Below are 20,769 nucleotides of genomic sequence, written 5' to 3'. Positions count from 1 at the left end.
TGCTGGTATTGATAACTATCATAAAAGTCTGTTTCGAATAGTGGACATGATCAGCTGTGATATTTGGGTAAATTAAATTTAGATAAGTGTTGAATCTAACCCTTTGGCAAAGGACATCCCGAGCCACATGCCAAAGCACAGCCACAAAGCATTGGTGATCTTCACATCCAAAAGACCGAGACAGATATCTAGAAGCATCAGGGAATTCTGCAAAGGGTCCATGCTCGAGTTGGTGATCTAAAAGATGCACTGCTATTCGAATTCCTGCGACGTGTGAAGCTGGTGATTAAGTCACATCTCTCGGGGAAGACCATAATGAGCGCACTAAATATGTTCACCATCTCTTTACTAGCATATGCATTCGGAATATTTCTGTGGACGAAGACCGTAGATACTGCAAGCTTCCACAGGTTGTAGTTTAATTTTCAGTGACCAGTGAGTATCCTCACCGTGGTCCTTAGGTTTTTCTTGGACTGTTCCATTTTTGGTAAGTTCACCCAATCTAATTTTCTCAACTGTTTAACTTGCTTTCTTAATGCCATGCCGATGGCCGCGTTTTTTTTTATTTCCTGGGTAGCTCATCCGCTGCCTTATTGCCTTCAAGCCCGATATTCCCCTAAATCAAGAGTATGCAGACCCTATTGTGCGAACTAGGCGTATTCTATTTATTAAGAGTTTGCTATACAAGTTTGCAGTCCATCTGGTTGGACTTAACTGCCTTGATAGCCACCTACCTATCGGCCAAAATCACAATATTCGGCCATCTGGGAGGTTATAGTGGACACATGTATCTATCGCGTGTATTTTCCCCTGAAATATGCTGGTGTGGTTAAAAATTGTTAGGTTTTCCTAGAACCAGTGACTGTTGTTCTTGCTTCCTCCGCTTTAATGGATCCGTCAGTGGTCCAGGTAATCAGTTGCTTGCTGCTTTAAAGCAGAGGTCACTACCACTCTCTCCCAGTCCACCTTCTGGTTCGATCGTGTTTCTAATTTCTTATCAAAAAGACACTTCAATGTCATGCAATCCCACATTGGTTACGAATGCAAAAGGGAACCTAAACGAACATTGCCAAATAAGAAACGAATGTATTCGGAAACCCAATTATAGATATGGGAAAGCAACATTATGGCTACCTAGTGAAGGAAATGTTGACTGGCAGGAATTACTTTCATCATCATCATCAACGGCGCAATAACCGGTATCCGGTCTAGGCCTGCCTTAATAAGGAACTCCAGACATCCCGGTTTTGCGCCGAGGTCCACCAATTCGATATCCCTAAAAGCTGTCTGGCGTCCTGACCCACGCCATCGCTCCATCTTAGGCAGGGTCTGCCTCGTCTTCTTTTTCTACCATAGATATTGCCCTTATAGACTTTCCGGGCGGGATCATCCTCATCCATACGGATTAAGTGACCCGCCCACCGTAACCTATTGAGCCGGATTTTATCCACAACCGGACGGTCATGGTATCGCTCATAGATTTCGTCATTGTGTAGGCTACGGAATCGTCCATCCTCATGTAGGGGGCCAAAAATTCTCCGGAGGATTCTTCTCTCGAACGCGGCCAAGAGTTCGCAATTTTTCTTGCTATGAACCCAAGTTTCCGAGGAATACATGAGGACTGTCAAGATCATAGTCTTGTACAGTAAGAGCTTTGACCCTATGGTGAGACGTTTCGAGCGGAACAGTCTTTGTAAGCTGAAATAGGCTCTGTTGGCTGACAACAACCGTGCGCGGATTTCATCATCGTAGTTGTTATCGGTTGTGATTTTCGACCCTAGATAGGAGAAATTGTCAACGGTCTCAAAGTTGTATTCTCCTATCCTTATTCTTCTTCGTGTTTGTGTTTGACCAGTGCGGTTTGATGTTGTTGGTTGATTCGTCTTCGGTGCTGACGTTACCACCATATATTTTGTCTTGCCTTCATTGATGTGCAGCCCAAGATCTCGCGCCGCCTGCTCGATTTGGATGAAGGCAGTTTGTACATCTCGGGTCGTTCTTCCCATGATGTCGATATCGTCAGCATAGGCCAGTAGTTGGGTGGACTTGAAGAGGATCGTACCTCTTGCATTTACCTCGGCATCACGGATCACTTTCTCGAGGGCCAGGTTAAAGAGGACGCATGATAGTGCATCCCCTTGTCGGAATTACTTTAAACCAAGAAATAAATCATTTTATCTTACCAGCATCAATTAAACAATTCAAAAAGGCTTTAAAGTCAGCCCTCCTGTCCTTACCTAATCCTGACCCCGCCATACACTTCATGACTGGCCGGGCCAATTGGAAAGAAACTTTCTCCCACTTTCTTGGTTCATGGAACCCTTTTTTCAAATACAGACGACAATGGTTTCGTCCAAGGCAGAGGGAACTCATTAGACGCTGCCTCACTCCTGTTCTGGGAGTAGCGTAACCGAAATGGTTGCTAGATGTTTTTCGCCACCTTATATTAATCCAAAAATGTCATCATGATCATGGCTGTGAATTATATTCAAAGGAAAAAGTAAGATCACGATTGATCAGAAATTAAACTTCAGAGAGTTTAGCAACAAAAGGGTGTAGGGTGAGTGCATTGCTTGCGAGAATGCTCCGGATGAGGGCGAAGCACAGTTTGGTCTATGTAGGTCATGTTTGGCCTTGGTATTAGAGAAGAAAACTTGTAGTAAGAACATGTCAGAAAACCAGAAGCTAAACGCTTTTTATTATGACTCTGTTAGTAATGCTACGATTTCCACCAAACTTGATATTATGGTCTATAGTACAGCCTTCATTACTGCAAAACTTGATGATTTCATGATAAACTTAAGAGGGGTTCCCAGCCAATTTCTACAAAGGGTACTTATAATGAATATAGTAATATACTATTATTAACTTTATTTGAACAGGTATCGGTATGGAGAGTATTTTAAAGCATGGGCATGGACCATCATATTTTTTTGACAGATATTTGGGTTGGGTAGTTTCTGGGAACGGGTCCTTGAAGTAACTGATCCTTTCCAAACCCCCGCACTCCTGGACTTTGCATCTGATGCCAAAACTTATACCGACTTCGCAAAGCACTGGCCATTTAAAAGTTTTAATTCATAACGACCCATATGCAACCTTCGCGAATTTCAAACTCATCTGCAGCTCTGAAATGGACAGAAGACCCAAATGACTTAAAGAGTTAGGCCACTGTACATTGTACTCCCCCTCGAACACCACCTTGCCGTGGATTGGGGAGCTTGTGGTAGTTTACTATTCCACTAAGAGTGTCCAAAAACACATGAAGATGGAGACAAAGGATTGTAACTCTCCGAGCGGTAAGAAGTCACAGACTTCGAATCTACCCGCGACTTTGAGAAACCAGGTCGTGCACGAGGCACGGATTTTGGAGGCCTCACCTAATTCATGTTCCCCCACGGAGAAATCTGTGGAAGACAGGCTCTCCTCTTCAGTGGAATACCTACACCCGGTGTTTACGGCGCGGTCAGCCAAAAAGAAGGAAACTTTCGCCGCATGAGGACATGGACGTGGCTACACCACCAAGTGTGGCGATATCCAGAGAAGTCGGACGCAGGAAAGTGGAACTTTCGACGAAAGGTGACGACAAGCTGGTAAGCCCAATAAGATCCACACTGAACGCAGCAGACTTTTCAGTTAACGGCGGTTTTCATATTAGACTGCACTTATGACTACAAACATAAGAGTTAGTCAAATCAACCTGCAGCATGCCGAAGCTTCTTCCTATCTACTGGCGGCAAAGCGGGCAAAGTTGCAGGACTGTCCTTACATATTTCTCGTTCAAGAGCCATGGGTTCGTTTTAACAGAATCTGTGGTATTGGATCAGTCAAAGGGACTAGGATCTTCTTCGATGAAAGATCCTCAAGACCGAGGGCCTGCGTTCTGATGTCAAAATTGTTAGAGGCAACCATGTTCAGGCAATTCTGTTCCCAGGACCTTGTTGCGGTCAACTTACAATACCAGGTTAATGGTAAGAGGAGAAACGTTATAGTTGCCCCTGCCTACTTAGCCTATGATTCTTTGTGCCCTCGGCCGACGCATGAACTAAGGGACCTGATAGTGTATGCAGAATCAAGCGGCCTTGAACTGTTAATAGGTTGTGATGCGAAGGCTCAGCATGTTTGCTGGGGCAGCAGCAAATGCAATCCTAGAGGAGAGAAGCTGTTTGATTTTATCACTTCAGCTGGTCTGATAACCCCGAATGAAGGGTGCGTCCCTACGTTCGTGGGGCCAAGAAGAAGTGAAGTAATTGACCTAACAACCTGTACTTCAAAGTTGTTAGAGCTGATTAGAAACTAGCGAGTACTAGATGAAGTCTTACTCTCAGATCAGCATTACTTAGAATTTAACCTAACTATTACAGGCGAACAGCCTGGATACTGTGAGGAACTGGAAGGTGAAAGGAAGGCTTGCAGGTTGTGTAGAGTCCTTAATAAGAATGAGTAGGCCAAGTTTGACTCTCTTAGAAAACCGGATGGTAGGTTCACGAACTCCAGAGTTGAGTCTATACAGACTGTCTTGGAAGTAGACCATCCGGGAGAACAGGTCTCAGAAGTGGGAAGAAGGGAATTGGTGGCTTCTGCAAACCCTTCAACACGAAGGTGTTGCAATGTTGGGATACTGCGAGAGCGGTTATTACCAATGAAAAAGCGAGAGCTGCTATACTATCATTTGAAATCTTCAAAGCACCTGGTATGGATGGCATCTACCCCTTGTTCTGGGCTACGCGCCTTCCTCTTGGCAGAAAGTGAAGGTAGTCTTTCTACCTCAGCGTGGGAAAGATGACTATTCTAATCCAAAGAACATCATTTTCGCTGAAATGTCTGGAGAGACTGGTTGAGCGTCACATTCGCGAGAAGGCGCTGAAGTCGCACCCTCTAAATGAAAACCAACATGCTTACCAACGTGGAAAGTCTTGTGAGTCTGCTTTTCATTCTTTGCTTTCAAAGATAGAGGTTGCAACTCTGAGGGGTGAGTACACGATGCTGCTGAACATACTGCTAAGTTTATCCTGTCGAAAAGCAAGAAAGTTTACAAAAGTATTGTAGGCATTCTGACTGGCCATATTTCACTAGCTGGGCATATGTTCAGAATAGGAATTATCCAACATGATACCTGTCCATCCTGTAATGAGGAAGCGGAATCCACGGAACATTTTCTATGGGAGTGCCCCGCTTACGGACGCATCAGACATCAGATTTTTAGTGCTGATGTGTTCCAACTGAAGCGGATAGCATCACATCTACTAACGGAAATCGTGCGATACATAAACGAACCCGGGATATTCCGTTAGATGGGGGAATCGAGAACAATGGACCACACAGGTCTGAGTGGTCAGAGGCTTTGCCTCTCCCCCACTTCAAACCCACACACACACACAGGTCTTTGTAGAAATTTCAAAAAAATTATCTTTTGTTTCTTTTTCTGTAAGAATGTCTACTCAAAGGATTCAAATGGAGAAAATGTCAAAACATTTTTTTTTAAATTTTGGCGCAAGATGCCGGAAACTTCAGACGTGTTTTTCATAACAAATTCCAGTTGGCCTAACTTACAAATCGAACGAATCTGGACCGGTTGATCAGAAATTTTGAATGTATTTTATTTAAGGGTTGAGGGAGCCTAAGTCCGCATTCACTTGATGTCGGACCAGACCAAATGTAGAGCAATTTACTCCCTCTTTTTTTTTGGTCCACGAATACCTCGTTTCGGCCTTAGCGCCCACGCATCAAAAATGGGCGCACAAAACAAAATATTTCAACTCTGGCCAAACCTTCGCCTGAAGTAGGTTCAATATAATTTCCAAGGCAGAGGTGACTTAGCGTCTGACGAGCTACCGCTGCGCTGGTACGAAACCGTACAACTGTCTTCGCTTATTTTTACCTGTATATTTGTAATTACATTCTATATGGAATTATGTACGGTTTTTGCCATAGATTGCATAGTTTGTTTTTTAATAAATTGTTTTCGGACGCCTTTTTTGCAAAAATGGCGTATCGAAAAAATTTTACCTATTCCTCTAGCTATCTATGCGTATAATCGAAAAAAATTCCTCTGTTCAATGTAAATTAAAAAAAAAGCGTCGTCGGAAAAAGCTGTGTAGGCTCCATTTTCTTTTGTAATGCTTTCAAAAAAATAATTTATTAGATCATGCAATTAAGGCTTTTCATCAGAATTTTAATTTATTGCATTGTCTCGCTGGCTTAATCCTTTAAAATGGTTTCCACTTCCGATAAAATGCCACCGTATCAAATAACAATCAATGATGGGGTTACCGAAGAAAAAAATGCATTTTACTGTTTAAAATTAGCAATGAATATATTTAGGAAATATCAAAGAACATTTTGTTATTTGCGAGAATAAATTCCAAAACATCAACTACGCAATGACACATGACACATTTCAGTTGACAATATCTTTAAAGGTGAAAGTTAGATTGCCATCAGGCACATTAGCGCTTTTCATTGTAAACTTCAAATCGGGGTGATGCCATTCCACCTGGAAATCTCGTAGGATTCTCACTATTAAAGTTTCTATTTGCATCTCTGCGAAACGTCTTCCAATGCACATGCGGGGACCATATCCAAAAGGTAAAAATATGAAGGGATGTGCGGATTTAGCCGGTGCGGGAGTACCATCTCTCTTCAACCATCTTTCTGGCTCATATTTGTCTGCATTTGGGTAGTATTTATCTTCTTTTTGTAGAACGAATGCGCTCATCAAAACTGTTGTTCCTTTTGGTATTTGATACCCGCTGAGTATAATGTTCTGACCAGCATTTCGAACGAGTCCATTGACAGGTGGCTGAACTCTCAGGCTTTCTTTGATGCAAGCTCGTAGATAGGGAAGGTGTTTCATGTTTTGAACAGTTAGTGGTGACTCTTTCTCGGGCAATATCGTCATAATTTCCTTTCTTAATATTTCCTGTTTGTCCAAGTTTTTAGATAGAAGGTAGAGAAGGCCAGTAAATGAGGCGGTGGTCTAGAATTTCAATTGAGCTGTTTAAATAGTGGAATTATCTATTATGAAATTGAAGCAAACATTACCGTATCGACACCTGCGAAAAGAATATCCATGGCCATGATCTTCGCAATAAGAGGATCAATTTTAAGCAATTTTTCGAATACGCTCAGTTCACCTTCATCACGTGGTCCTTGACCAACTTCATCCAACCTCGTTCTAGCTTCTTCCACGATTTCACTACTTAAATTTGTAATTGTATCGTAAGCTTTCATGAGCTTCCGGAAATTCGGAGTTCTAACGATTCGCCATAATGCTGGTTTCACTTCTATATTGAAAAGTAGGCGAGCTGCATCCTTTGACGCCTGAATCAATCTCTCACTTCTTCCGTCATGCTTGCCGGATATCAAGCCAAGGCGTGTATCCATTGCAATTAGAGCTATTGATTCAAATGCCCACCTGCTCAACTCTTCCTCAAAGTTCTCCGGAACTTGGCTCGTTTTTGGGTCACGGATACTATGTATTCTGTAGGAAGTTCATAAGATACAAAAAGGGAATTGTTTGTTGTGTTGTTGTGTCTGGTATACTATATATTTTTTTAGTATTCTGTGCTCATAAATTGGTATTTTACAGCGGGAGTTAGAACAATAATTGTAGCAATCAATCAGTGTATACTTTTTTACCTTTTCACAAAGTCTACAGCAACAGCATCAACTTTTGGGATGTATATTTTGGTATTCTTTGGTTGAGCCATTGCAGGGTTTACAGCTGTCCTGAACTCTGCCCACTCTTTGCCTAGCCTTCAAAATAAACACAGTGATATCATTCTTACGACTTTCCGGAATATATAAATCAATTTACGCATTTCCAAGTCCGGAATATTTGCCGAAAATATCAGGACGTACTTTGGATCGATAGTAGATCATAGTCTGCAGCACTATGCGGTCCGGCCAGTACCCTTCCGTCCGAAATATAGTTTCGAAATCATTTGGGTCAAAAGAAAAAAGTATTTCTGGTCCACCAAATAATCCAGGAAATCGGAAAAGGTCCCCATAATCCTCTCTTTGCCTTTTGATCATGTCGACAAACTCCATTTTATAGTACTTCCCTGAAAAAATTGGTCGAGATCCAGATAGTGTGCTTTTCAAAATATTAAAAGGTTCTAGATAATCACAATACCTCCGGGCATGAGGGATCTTAAGAACACAAACTTCGACGGACCTGGTATTTTGGAGAAGTGTATCGCCTTTGCATAATCATTCTGAAAATTACTCGAACGAGGATTGTCCTATGAACGGATTTAAAAGTGGAAAGAATTAGTGGCTGCTGATTTAAGAGTTGGTGTATTAAAACGGGTATTCAAATCACTTCAATGTCTGCCTGTCTGTTTTGTCACACCAAAACAGCCAAAGCTATTGTCACGAAATTTTCTGAGAGTATGCCGTCGCCTACCCTTTCTAAGTAGCGAAACACGGTTGTGTTGACTTTAAGGGGGCAGACATGCAAAGTGGACTGGAAATTTTTTTCCCAGGATATGGTCACGTATGTTATCATCAAATGAAAGTATGCAGCAGTATTACATAGTATAGTCTCCAAGCTTGCCAACTTTTAACATCGGCTAAAAAAGGAAGCAGTTCCAATTTCAATAGCTGCATGAATAACGTTAATGATCGTATATTAGTATAGTCTCGAAATCCTCTCAGGTATAAGAAACAATATAGGGCATAATATCAGAAAGTTTGATTGAAATTCAACTAATATTAACAAAGGTAGAGAACATTATGAAATGGAAGTGAAAAGTCTAATATATGTAATCAAGACTTAAATTGTATACATGGTAAAAGTATTCTGATTAGCCTTAGGTTATTGGATGATGATTCTACGGGATCCCCCTTAAAATTCATTTATATAGTGGTCTTGATTGTGTATCTTAAGTAGCGAAACTTGACAGCGGTCGCCAAGGTTAAGTATTATTGGAAATGATTAATTATAAATTTGGGAACCGGATGAACATTTCTAACTCAATCGAACACTATATAGATGCATAATTTATGACACTACAAGTGGAAAATTAGTTGTTTAAAGGAACGAGCTTCCTCACGTAAATAAAGCAGAAACCTTTCATACCACGACTGTCCGACATTCAGTTTCCGCAGTATTTTTATTTTAGTTGTGATGGCTTTATAGTTCAGATTGGAAAAATGTTAGACTAATAAAAATTATGTTACTAAGAAAGTATATAAAGTATCGAATAAAGGTGTGACACGGGGTTAAAATCGTACAATGCTCGCCATGATTCCATAAGCTTGGACATTGGAATCATAGTGGTGATGGATATCAACTACATAAAAGTCAATTTCAAGGCTAGTAAAATTGGATAACCTGGAAGAGTAGTTATTAAGTGAAAGGTTGGGAAATATCCTGATGAAAGAGTATTATGGTGAACAGGTAAGAGATACAATTTCAGCACTATTAGCTAAAGTCAAAAACAGAGGCTGACAGCCCTACCTGAAAAAGCAATGTAGTATTAAGCCATTCAAGAAGCCTTGAAGTGGATACATCCAGCACAAAAGAGAAATTGATTTCTCATGTAATGTGCGTTCCTGTACAGAATAGGAAATGTTAAACCACTGGTCGAAAAGAACGCCAGTTGTAGAACGCCACTCCATCCAGATTGCGTTAATGTTGGAAGTAATGTCATAATGCAATTGTTTGACAGCGTTGATACGGGATATTGAAACCGCCAATTCTGGGCAGATCAATGCCACTGAGAGTAGCAGTGATTGTTTGATTACGATCGGACGTCAAAAATTCAGTTTTATTCAGATTCAATTTGTTGCATTGCATGACGCGATCATTCGTTGCTCGAGATTGGCTTTCCCATGAGACGCCGGGGAAATAGCACATGCATAAATTAGTCTGTAGGGTGCTGGGCTTTGGGTGCCTCATGTTACAGTATCCATAACAAGAATAAAGAGGGGTGGTGGGAGAGCGTTTCCTTGATGAACATCGACAGAGACACGAACGGTTTTGATATACTTGCCACAATTCGAACTTTACTTTTCAAATAACAAATAAGTGGAAACTACACACATTCTTCTTTTTCTTCAGCCTTTGTCCCGTTCACAAGCGGGGTCGACTCGTCGTGATCGGCTTCGCCATTTGATTCTATCGAATGCCTGATCTGGGTGCAATCTCGAGGCTTTCAAATCCCCATCCAGCGTATCAAGCCACCGTTGCTTAGGTCTGCCTTTTGGTCGTTTACCATCGACTTCGATGTTCAGACCAATCTTGGCAAGTGAATTCTCGTTTGCACGAACTGCGTGACCATAAAATCGAAGACGCCTCTCACGCAACTTTTCCACGATCGGTGCAACCTCATAACGATCGCGGATATCCTCATTTCGGATGTGATCTAAACGTGTGACGCCACTAGTCCAACGTAGCATCTTCGTCTCCATTACCGCAAGACGCCGTTCATTGTCTTTTATGGTCGGCCAACACTCAGAACCATAGAGAGCGACTGGACGGACGACATTCCGGTAAATTTTAGATTTGAGACGTTCGTTGATACGTCGATCACAAAGGACACCAGTTGTGGAACGCCACTTCATCCAGGTTGCGTTAATGCGTGAGGCAATTTCATAACGCAGTTCTGCATTGGCTGATAGCGTTGACCCGAGGTATTTAAATCGCTCAGTTCTGGGCAGATCTCTGCCGCTGACAGTGATTGTGCCTGTTTCATGGGGATCGGTCGTCAAAAATTCGGTTTTGTTTAAATTCAATCTGAGACCGTGTTGCATGAGGCGATCATTCCATTTTTGAACAAGTTGCTCGAGATCATTTTTGCTATCAGATGCTAGGAAAACCTCATCTGCATAAAGCAGTGTGTAGGGCGCTGGACGTTGGATATCCCGTGGGACGGTGTCCATAACAAGGACAAAGAGGAGTGGTGAGAGGGCACTTCCTTGATGAACACCAACAGAGACACGAAGCGGTTTTGATACACCCGCCATACTTCGAACTTTACTTTTCGGATCGTGGTAGAGCAATTGAACCCAGCGCACGAGTTCTTCTGGCACGAAGTGTTGTCGTAAAGCATACCAGATGAGTTCGTGTGGTACACGGTCAAACGCTTTCTCTAGATCCAGAAATGCAATGTAAAGAGGGCAATGCTTCTCACGGTGTTTCTCCATGAGTAACCGCGCAGCGTGTATTGCGTCAGTAGTTCCGCAGTTCTTGACAAATCCGGCTTGATTCACGGTTATTTCAACGATTTCGCGAATACGGTTGTCAAGAATGCGTTCAAAAATCTTCATGGTATGGGAAAGTAACCGGATCGGACGGAAATTTGAACATTCTGCCGGGCTACCTTTCTTTTTCCATATTGGAACAGTGTACTTTCTTGCCAGTCAGATGGTGTTCTTCCTTCCTGAATAACCCGGTTAAAAAATTCACTGAGCCACAGTGTTGGGTCCCAGCTCTTCGCTTTCCAGAGCTCAGATGCGATGTCGTCAGGTCCTGTTGCTTTCCCTGATTTCATTTGTTTTATTGCCTCCTCGACTTCAGTTGCGCTGACTGGTGGAACTGCTCCAAATGTCGGCAATGATTGTGGAAGTGGAGGATGAGCAAATTCTTCAGTTGAAATCTGCTCGAAGTATTCTCGCCATCTATCCGTTGCGGCTCGACGGTTGGTAAGCAAAGTACCGTTCGTGTCATTAACACAACAGAAATGTTCGATATCCTGTGTGCGTTCATCACGGCTTTTAGCAAGTCGATAAAGATCTCTCTCGCCATCCCGAGTGTCCAGTTTATCGTAAAGATTTTTGAAATGGTTTGCTCGGGTGACAGCGACCGCTTTCTTTGCTTCCCGGTTGGCATTCTTATAAATTTGCCAATTAGCAGGTGTTTTATCGTCGAGAAATTTGTGGTAGAGGCGTTTCTTTTCACGGACCTTCATTTCAACATCATCATTCCAAAGCCAAGTATCTCGGTTGATGTACCGCTTACCCGGCTTGGTGACCCCGAGGGTTGCAGAGGCCGCTTTGTGGATCGTGTCTTTCATTTGGTTCCATGATTCTTCCACATTCGTAATGGTTGGCAATCGTATGAGTGAAACCGTTTCTTCTTTCTTCTCACCAAATCGCCACCATTTAATGCGCGGCGGGCCAGTGCGTTCCTCACGCTGTTTTATCGGTGGCTTAATTCGCAGGACGGCAATCAACGGCCGATGTTGAGGTGCGATGGTCTCATAGGGAACGACTTTGCAATCAGTGACAGTGGTAAAATGTTGGCGTCTTATGAGAATATAGTCGATTTGCGTTTTATTGTTCCCACTATAAAATGTGGGAAGATGAGACAATCGTTTCATGAACCATGTATTCATAAGTACAAGGTCATGGGTGTCCGCAAAATCGATTATACGCTCACTACCTTCATTGCGCGCTCCGCACCCCTTTCCCCCATGCACCTGTTATCGTCTGCCTTTTCACCCACATGACCATTAAGGTCGTCGGCAATGATTATGTAATCGTCAGCAGGCACGGGACAAGTCTTTTCATCAAGAAGTGGCCAGAAGGCATTTTTCTCGGCATCAGGACGACCTGTCTGTGGTGCATACGCGGTGAAGACGTGAATAGTGCGATCAGCTGATATAATGGAGAGCTTCATCAGCCGATCATCAAATCATTCGACTTCTTTAATGGCATCACGGAAACCCTCTGAGATGGTAATGCCAACACCATATTGAGTGTGTGGGTTACCAAAATAGAGAAGTTTGTAGCCATTTTTACCGCGTTCGCGTTCAATGTCGCAGCTTTTGGCACCAGACCATCGGGTTTCTTGCAGAGCGCAGATGTCAATGCGCCTTTTCCGAAGGGCTCTTGCGAGTTCCTCCATCTTTCCAGTTAGGGTACCAACATTTAGCGTGCAGACACGTATTTGTTTTGTTCGTTGTGTGCGGACTAACTTGCTTACGTCCTAACGCCGTCCATGCGTCAAGAACCCTTGCCCATTTCTCGACAGGACCGGGGCCCGTCCTGCCTCGTCGACTGAGGTGGACGCCCTAGCATTTCTCCGAGGCTTGTGACTCAATCCGATCATCATGTTTGTAACGACATTCTATGCATTTTCTTGGTCGACCTGTCGCGGGGCCTGTCACCAAGAGAGATCAGGTGGGATTTAGCATAGTAGAATAACTCCAACTATACTCTATTTATCTCTTTCCCTGATCTCATCATTTTATTTTTGTTTTACTGAGGATAGTACGGAGTAGTGGAAACTACACACATTACAACGATAATACCAGTTTTGACAAACACAAAATTACTACACATACAACGAGTCGCAGCTATAAGAAGTAAATTGCCTATACCACCGAGTGACAGCTGTCATACTTAGGCCCAGAGCCTATCCATTTTTCGTCTTCACGTATGGTCCTCGTAAGCCGGACCAGGGAACTTAGCTCTCTCTGATGTAGCTTACCGGGACATGGTGGGACAACTAAAAACACACATATTGGGACGGTGGTACGTTCTTGTCAGTAAGATGGTGTCCTACTTTCCTCAATGACCTGATTGAAGAACTTACAGAGCCACGGTGTTGGATCCCAGTTCTTCGTTTTCCGGAGCTTAGGTGCGATCTCGTCAGGTCCTGTTACTTTTCTCGATTTTATTTCTTTGTTTTTTGTTTTTTGTTTATGTTATTACTTAACTTCAGTGACGCTCACATTTGGAATTGGTAGTCTTGTGGAAGCGGATACGAATCATATAACGGCACATTGGAGGCATGAGCCAACGCACTGTACGGCCGCCGACACGGCTGATGGCCTGGCGCGAGGCCGGTGCAAGGCTAGCGCGTAAACTTCCTCCCTTCTGATTCGAACCGCCGGCTCGAGCGAACCAGGCATCTACATCTAAAACTGGTGACCCCGACAATTCGGACAATTGGGACAGCAAAGACGAAGGTGGAGTACGACAGTCTCGTCGTAAGTTGCGAGGATTTTCGCCTTTAATTTTACGCAGCAAAAGGAGCAAGTTGGGAAACCGGAAGCTTGATGCTTCAGGTATGATAGGTTTTGTGTATTTCTTTCATAAAAACATTTGAGTGGACATTTGTCCCATTAAGACTTAGCACAGCATATATTATGTGAGAATATCCACTTCCGCGTGATAAGACATCCAATGTCTTAAATTTGCACAGAAGCGACAATTTTTACCTACTATTATAACTTTGTTAGTAATAGTGTGATCATGTTCTATGCTATAGCCTACATTGCTGCAAAATTTTGTGATTCTAGGATGATAAGGGGGATTTTTTCAGTTAATTACTAAAAATTATAGTAATAACTTTATTTGAACAGATATTGGTATGGAGGGTATTTCGGAGCCTAGGCACCATATAGTAGCAGCCTTTTGTTTTTCTCACATTTTTCGGTTGAGCAGGTTCGGAAGAGGGTCTCTGACAGAAATGATCACTTTCGACTCCCCCATACTCCCTACCGTTCCAACAAATGTTAAAACTAAGAACGGCTTCGGAAAGTACTAACCCAGGCTTTCCATTTGATACTCCGCATAACTATATTTGGTGAAAAAAATGCACAAACCCTTTTGCATGTATGGCACCCCCCCTCCCCCCCGCTAAATTCGAGGTAGAAGGATGTAACTCACTGCATGCGTGAGCGTTCACAGTTCCCATCTTTCCACCGAATTTGGTGTCAACCGTTATAACCGTTTCCGAAAAAATGCATGTGACAGACAGACAGATAGTAAATCGATTTTAATAAGGTTTTGTTTTTTCACGTTTCATTGGTTTATCAGTCCCTGGTGCAGTGAGAACAACAGAATAAAGGGCAGCTTAGAAAATCTAATGACAGTCACACAAACACCATTTCAAGATCTCCTCGTGTTTCATTTCTCTGAGAAAAGCCACACTTGGAGGTACCGCGGTTCCCATGTCCTCATCCATGAAAGATTTCATCTCATCCCGCAGAGCATTCGTCGTTTTCCACTTAGCACTTTGACTGGTTTCCGGTGTCCGGTTTGCATAGATTCGATGACTCGAACCGGCATCAAGTCATTTCCGTTTACGTCTCTGGCTTCCATTTCTTCCGACTGTTCCTTGGAAGGTGTCGGAGAAGTTACTAACAGGTAGGATTCACCCTGAATTCCAGTACCCTGCTTCATAAAAGTTATATTACAACAAACATGCATGCATGCATTCTGAATGAAAAGGCAATCGGATGAGTTAGCCCAGAAAGGAGCAGGAACGCCGCCATACGAACCAGAACCATTTTGTGGAATCGCAAAAGGAGTTCATGGCTATGACGATTAAAAAAATCGCTAGGGAAAACTATGCTGGCGAACTTACTAGGTATGCAATAGCAATCGCAAGGTTACCACTAAAGAAAAACTATTATACGGACAAATTTTCAAGTGACAGATATACACTCCTCCAAGGCAACCACTGTTAAAATTGAAAATACTGGAGGAAATAATAAAACATGAAAAATTACTCCAATTGTTTATTTATTTCTAAGCTGCCTAGCTTTTCTATTTTCATTTCTCCACATCTACCAAAGTAAACATTAGTTTCGAAACTGGCGCATTGATTGTTGACCACTTAAACTTCAAATCTGGATGCTCCCAGCTTATGTGGAAATTTCTCACAAGCTTCGATAGTAGAATCTCCATTTCCAGTTCGGCAAGGCGTCGACCAATACACATGCGTGGTCCGAACCCAAAGGGCATATAAATAAATGGATGAGCTGCTTTTGCTGAAACTGGACAAGTTGCCCTTGCTTCGTCTGTTTTCAACCACCGTTCAGGAAGGAATTTAGATGCCACGGGGAAATACTTGTCATCCATTTGTAGATCCGGAGACAACATTGCAACGAACGTACCTTTTGGAATTTGATATCCATCGAGAACAATGTTTTGACCAGCTCCACGAACATTCCCGTTGAGAGTGGGGAAAATTCTTTGGGATTCTTTAATGCAGGCCCGCAAATATGGAAGACGCGTCATTTTCTCGATTGTAAAAGATGAGTCCTTTTCGGGAAGAACGGCGCGGATTTCGTTACGTAGGATCTCTTGTTTGTCTGGGTTCTTAGCTAATAAATATAAGGCACCAGTGAATGCTGATGATGTCTGAAAAAATATATCCAAGCTAAAGTTAAGAAGAAAAAATCTGTTATATAAACGCTTAAGAAAAGCATTCAAATGCTTCCATTTTTTGTTAGTCTCGACATATAAAGTGAACTCATACCGTGTCCACTCCAGCGAAAATCATGTCAATGGCCATAACTTGTGCAATAATTGGGTCAATTTTTAATAATTTTTCCAGGACGCTTTCTTCGTGATCTTTAGTAGATTCGGTTTTCCTTTTCTTTAACTTTCCTGCAGCTTCTTCAATGTATTCACGGGCCGAGTCCGCCAAACTATCGAGCACTTTCATTAGCTTTTTGTATTTTGGGGTGGCAACAATTCTCCAAATTGAAATGTTAAATTCCAAATCGAAAGCAAGTTCGAAGACGAGTTTAAGATTCTCGATGAATTCCATAGCTTTCTCGTTAGCTTTATTGGAAATAAGGCCCAAGCGAGTGTCCAGGGCAATCACTCCTATCGATTCTAGTGTCCATTTATTGAGTTCGTCTTCGAAATTTTCCGGAAGTTGATTTGTAGTTGGATTTCGGAGGAAACGAATCCTGAGAAAAATATACATGCAAGCATATATTCACTGCTACTTCTCGTGCGCAAAATTTGCTTGGGAATAGCTCAGTATAAGGAGATATAGAGTTAAAAATAAAAAAGTCGAAGCTAAATCCGGTTGGGAGTGGCTGAACTGTTCCCAGCACCAAATTTAATGTAATACTGTACCTCCCCAGAAAGTCACTGGCAACTTGATCAATAATCGGTATATAGAGCTTGGTAGTTTTTGGCTGCATCAAAACAGGATTTACAATACTTCGAAAATCACCCCACTTTTTGCCTTGCCTTGAAATAGAATCCTTGAATCATTGGTCAACTTTTAATAAGCCTCTAATTATTTACGAGTGCAAGAGTCCTGCATGAACGCCGAAAATATCCGAACGTATGTTCTCCCGAAAGGATTTTATTGTATCTAGTACTGGCCGTACTGGCCATTGCCCTTCTGTACGAAATACGATCTCGAAATGTTCGGGTTTGTGAGTAAACACAATGCTAGGATTACCAAACAAACTCGGAAATCTCATTATGTCCCCGTATTGTTTTCGACAACTTCTCAGCACTTCTCGCAGCTCCATTTTATAAAATTTGCCTGAAATATATTTAGTTGAAGTTACGTTGGATTTCCACTTTGATATAGTTTTACCGCCAGGCAAGCTAGATACTATCAGTGATATTGCCGTTGGTCCAGGTATTTCGGAAAGCGGGGTCGCGGTTGAGAAGTCGATACCGTTTCCTTTTGATGATTCCAGATTAACCTGCATTTAAAAAACTGGATTATGTACCTCCTATGCGAGGACTTCAAGTTTCAAAACGAATTCAACATTTAAAAAATTCAAGCTTATGTCACAACCATGTTTGATGAAAGTAAAGGAATTTCTTACTTAAAGCGAACATAAAAGAAGGTTTTTATGATAATCCCATGATACAGAATCCCTACCGCATCTTTTTCAGAATGTTTGAATATTTTTTTTTTGAGAAGGTATCTTATCATACTCAGAGCTGTACACATTTTTACCTAACAAAAAAGTCAAGCGGAAAGCAAGAAAACGGATTAAATAAAAATAGTAAAATAGATGCAACATCCAGAATCCAAAGCAGCAAACATAAATCGACTTGGATAAGTGCTATACATATTAGTGACTATTCATAGGACATTAAACTCTTAGCACATTCTTTGAAATTTTATGGATTCTTGGACACATTCAACCGCGAAGGGAGTTGCGCGACCAAAATTCCACGCATAAGGGCTGGTGTTAATACGGTGTATGTGACGCAGTGTATTAGTGCGTGCCCACGTGGTTGCTAACACATGGCTACGAGTTGCTGCGAGCACGTGGCAGCATAGACCATAACAATAGTCATAGCACAGCTGCTTATTTCTTCCTGAATCCCAAGGAGAAACAAAGACAGAGCTTCCTTAAAGATTCATTTCAGATTAATGGTACCGGATCTTAATGGAATCAGTGAGCGAACGATGCTTCAAAATTTCTCTATAGGAAGCTTGGTGGCAGCAAACACGAGCAAAATGTACACAATGAGATTCCATGCGACTTTGCCGTCGAAGTTGCTCCTTCTGTTTGTCTAATTTCGCGGTGTTTCTAGCGATTAAATTATTTGAAATAATTAAGACTTCCTTTTTCGGGTTTTTTGCGTTTCCTTAGCATCCACTCAGTTGAAGTACCATCGACACTCTTGTCTCTGGTGGCACCACACAGTTTTCAGGAATGTGAACAATCAAAAGCTTCTTCAACGTTCACGAACACTGCCATCGCGTACTCTCCTTTAGGGTTGGGTTTCCTATCTTTGAAACCAAGGAATAAAGAGCAGACTTAGAGGACATTGCACGATGTTGGTTTTCATTCTACCATAGCGGCTTCGCGCGAAAGCCACGAGCACCAAATCCCTGCAGACATTGGAGAGAGAATGGTGGTAAGCTGATCTGCTTTTTGATTTTGAATAGACATCTTTTCCATGCTTCGATGAGAAGAATACCTTTACCTTCGGCCAAAAGAGGGGCACATAACCCAGATTGAGGCTTGCAAGTAAAGTATTTCATAGAACTCGCTCTAGGTACTCTATAACCCCCTTCTGAATTTCTGGATAGTTGTCATCCACAGCGGGTGCTTTGAAGTGCTCAAAATGTAATGTAGCGTCTGTTCTAATTTCCCTTACACCATTTTCGTGTTGAGATCTCCCGCCCACTTCTGTTACCTTTTCCAACCATGTATATGGTACTACAAATTCTTCACTTGATCCAGGCCAGGACTCCTCCAGTTCTTCTAGGTGTTTATGCCCCGTCGAACATGTGTCTGTGGTAGTGGCATGACGGGTCCCCTCGGAGATAATCCCCTTAGCGTGCTCAGTATGCTGGACAGGCAACCGTCAAAGTCGATCCAAATATTCGTTTGCTTCCATTACGAAAATTACGCTGTCTGAAGGCTCTATTGGGATTTGTTGAGTGGTCTGAAAACACTCTCTCGATCGCACTCGCCATACTGCATACAGCAAGCCGGTTTTGTTTAAGTGTGCCCATACGTTTTACTATGAGTGTTTCACTGGAGATGACATAGTTGACCTTCCTGCTTGCATTACTAGCACTAATTTGAGTCACCTTTGGAAAATCCTCCCTCAATGGGTCATGCTGATGTTCCATACGAATTTTCCACAGTGGATATCATCAGTAACTAAAACCCATAACATGAAGGGAAACCTTTTGAAGTGAAGCCTAAGAGCGGCAACTGCATCGCAATAATCAGGTAAATGTATTTGCAGTAGCGATATTTCATCCTTAATTTGAGATAGAATTCTTGGAATTGCTGGAGATGTATAAAGTCTGGAAATGCTTGGTCTATTCAAAGAATATTCTTCTGAAAATTCTATACATGTTTCTAGGAATTCACTTCGAACCTCGGCGGAAATTCAGCCTGATGTTAAAGAAAAATGGTTTGGCTAGTACTGTACCCGTTGCTTAGAGTGCGACGCGAGGAAGCCGCTGGTACTGCCTTCTTTAGTTCTTAATCACCAGCTACCACTAAAGACGTTTATGCTTCTTTATGACTTAATTTCGTGACCATTACTTTATTCTATTCCTAGTACATCCCTTTTCCCAGCAGGATTCACCTTCATACAATGGACACCTGATATTAGATAGAGCATGGGATACTTCAACTGGAAGGTAACTCCAGGATCGTGCCTCAGTTTAACCGGTGTTCGAAAGAAGTGGTACCCGATTTGGATGCAATCCTTTGTTTCGACGACGTCATTCGGGTTAGAGAGTTAATTGATTACCAGAGCACGCCTGGACTGTTAATTTCTTTTTCCATAATTTTGGGTAATCATGTATGAGGACGGACTAGAAGCGAGACAGGCAAGCACCTCTCGATGGATGCTTCGTTGGCGCCACAATTAAGTGCTGGTTTACTTCAACCAAACTACTGTTGGAATCTGGCAATTTCAACGTTGCGGTCACCTTGTCGGTGAGCAATAAGAGTTTACCAAATTACTAGAGGAAGCCGAACCAGGAGCACCGCTACGATCAATATTTTGTTGGTATAGCCATACAAGACTACCAGAACCTCAAACAGCACCTAATGTGCATTCTTCATGTCACTTTATTTGTCGTTTAGACAAAAAAGAAAAACCTTGAGAACAGTTTGAAGCTATCGGGTGATCTGTCGAATTGGCAGTAGTTTCAGCAAGCCCGTTCGGTCCATCTGCCTCGGGAGGCATTGGCCGTTGGTAAGTACTGCCAGTTGTGACGTAAGATGTCAGGAAAGCCTTTAATTTGGCCACCGAGGGTTGGATTAAGGGCACCTTGGCGAGAGTGGGAGTCCTTGATTACTTAGTTCGGTTAATCGAGATTCTGTCCCAACTCGCGGCTTCTGTGCTTGGCTGAAAAATATTTTGGGACAACAGGAGTTTTCAAAGGTTCCGTATTGGGACCCCTGCTGTGGAACATAATACACAATGGATCACTTGGCCTGCGGGTGCCAGAGGAAGAAACATTGATTGGTTTTTTAGGTGACCTGACGATGAGTTGTGATGCACTACGAACACGTGAAACAAATGGTTATTAATATTGTTATTCTGTTAAGGGAGCAGTCA

General features: G+C 42.3%; 1 protein-coding gene across 3 annotated transcripts in view; it reads right to left on the bottom strand.

Annotated features, from left to right (window-relative positions):
• LOC119658423 (cytochrome P450 CYP12A2-like) overlaps window positions 1-20,769 on the bottom strand; it is a 57,555-nt gene that overhangs the window by 3,612 nt on the left and 33,174 nt on the right. The window contains exons 2-6 of one of the 3 annotated variants that reach the window (XM_038065822.1): window positions 8,138-8,246; window positions 7,820-8,066; window positions 7,642-7,758; window positions 7,045-7,483; window positions 6,296-6,979 (exon numbers count right to left, since the gene is read on the bottom strand). The exons of 1 other annotated variant lie outside the window; for it this stretch is intronic. In XM_038065822.1, coding sequence (XP_037921750.1) covers window positions 6,401-6,979; window positions 7,045-7,483; window positions 7,642-7,758; window positions 7,820-8,066; window positions 8,138-8,246 — 1,491 coding nt within the window. In that variant the 3' untranslated portion in view covers window positions 6,296-6,400. Of the gene's footprint in view, window positions 1-6,295; window positions 6,980-7,044; window positions 7,484-7,641; window positions 7,759-7,819; window positions 8,067-8,137; window positions 8,247-15,466; window positions 16,105-16,222; window positions 16,662-16,833; window positions 16,951-17,007; window positions 17,255-17,308; window positions 17,421-20,769 lie in introns of those variants that run through there. One more of the 3 variants, XM_038065819.1, reaches the window with a different exon arrangement.

This window comes from Hermetia illucens, chromosome 5, assembly GCF_905115235.1.
Source record: "Hermetia illucens chromosome 5, iHerIll2.2.curated.20191125, whole genome shotgun sequence".
NCBI classification, from domain to species: domain Eukaryota; kingdom Metazoa; phylum Arthropoda; class Insecta; order Diptera; family Stratiomyidae; genus Hermetia; species Hermetia illucens.
Note: the sequence above shows the minus strand (reverse complement) of the source record. Positions and strands in the feature narration are given on the sequence as shown.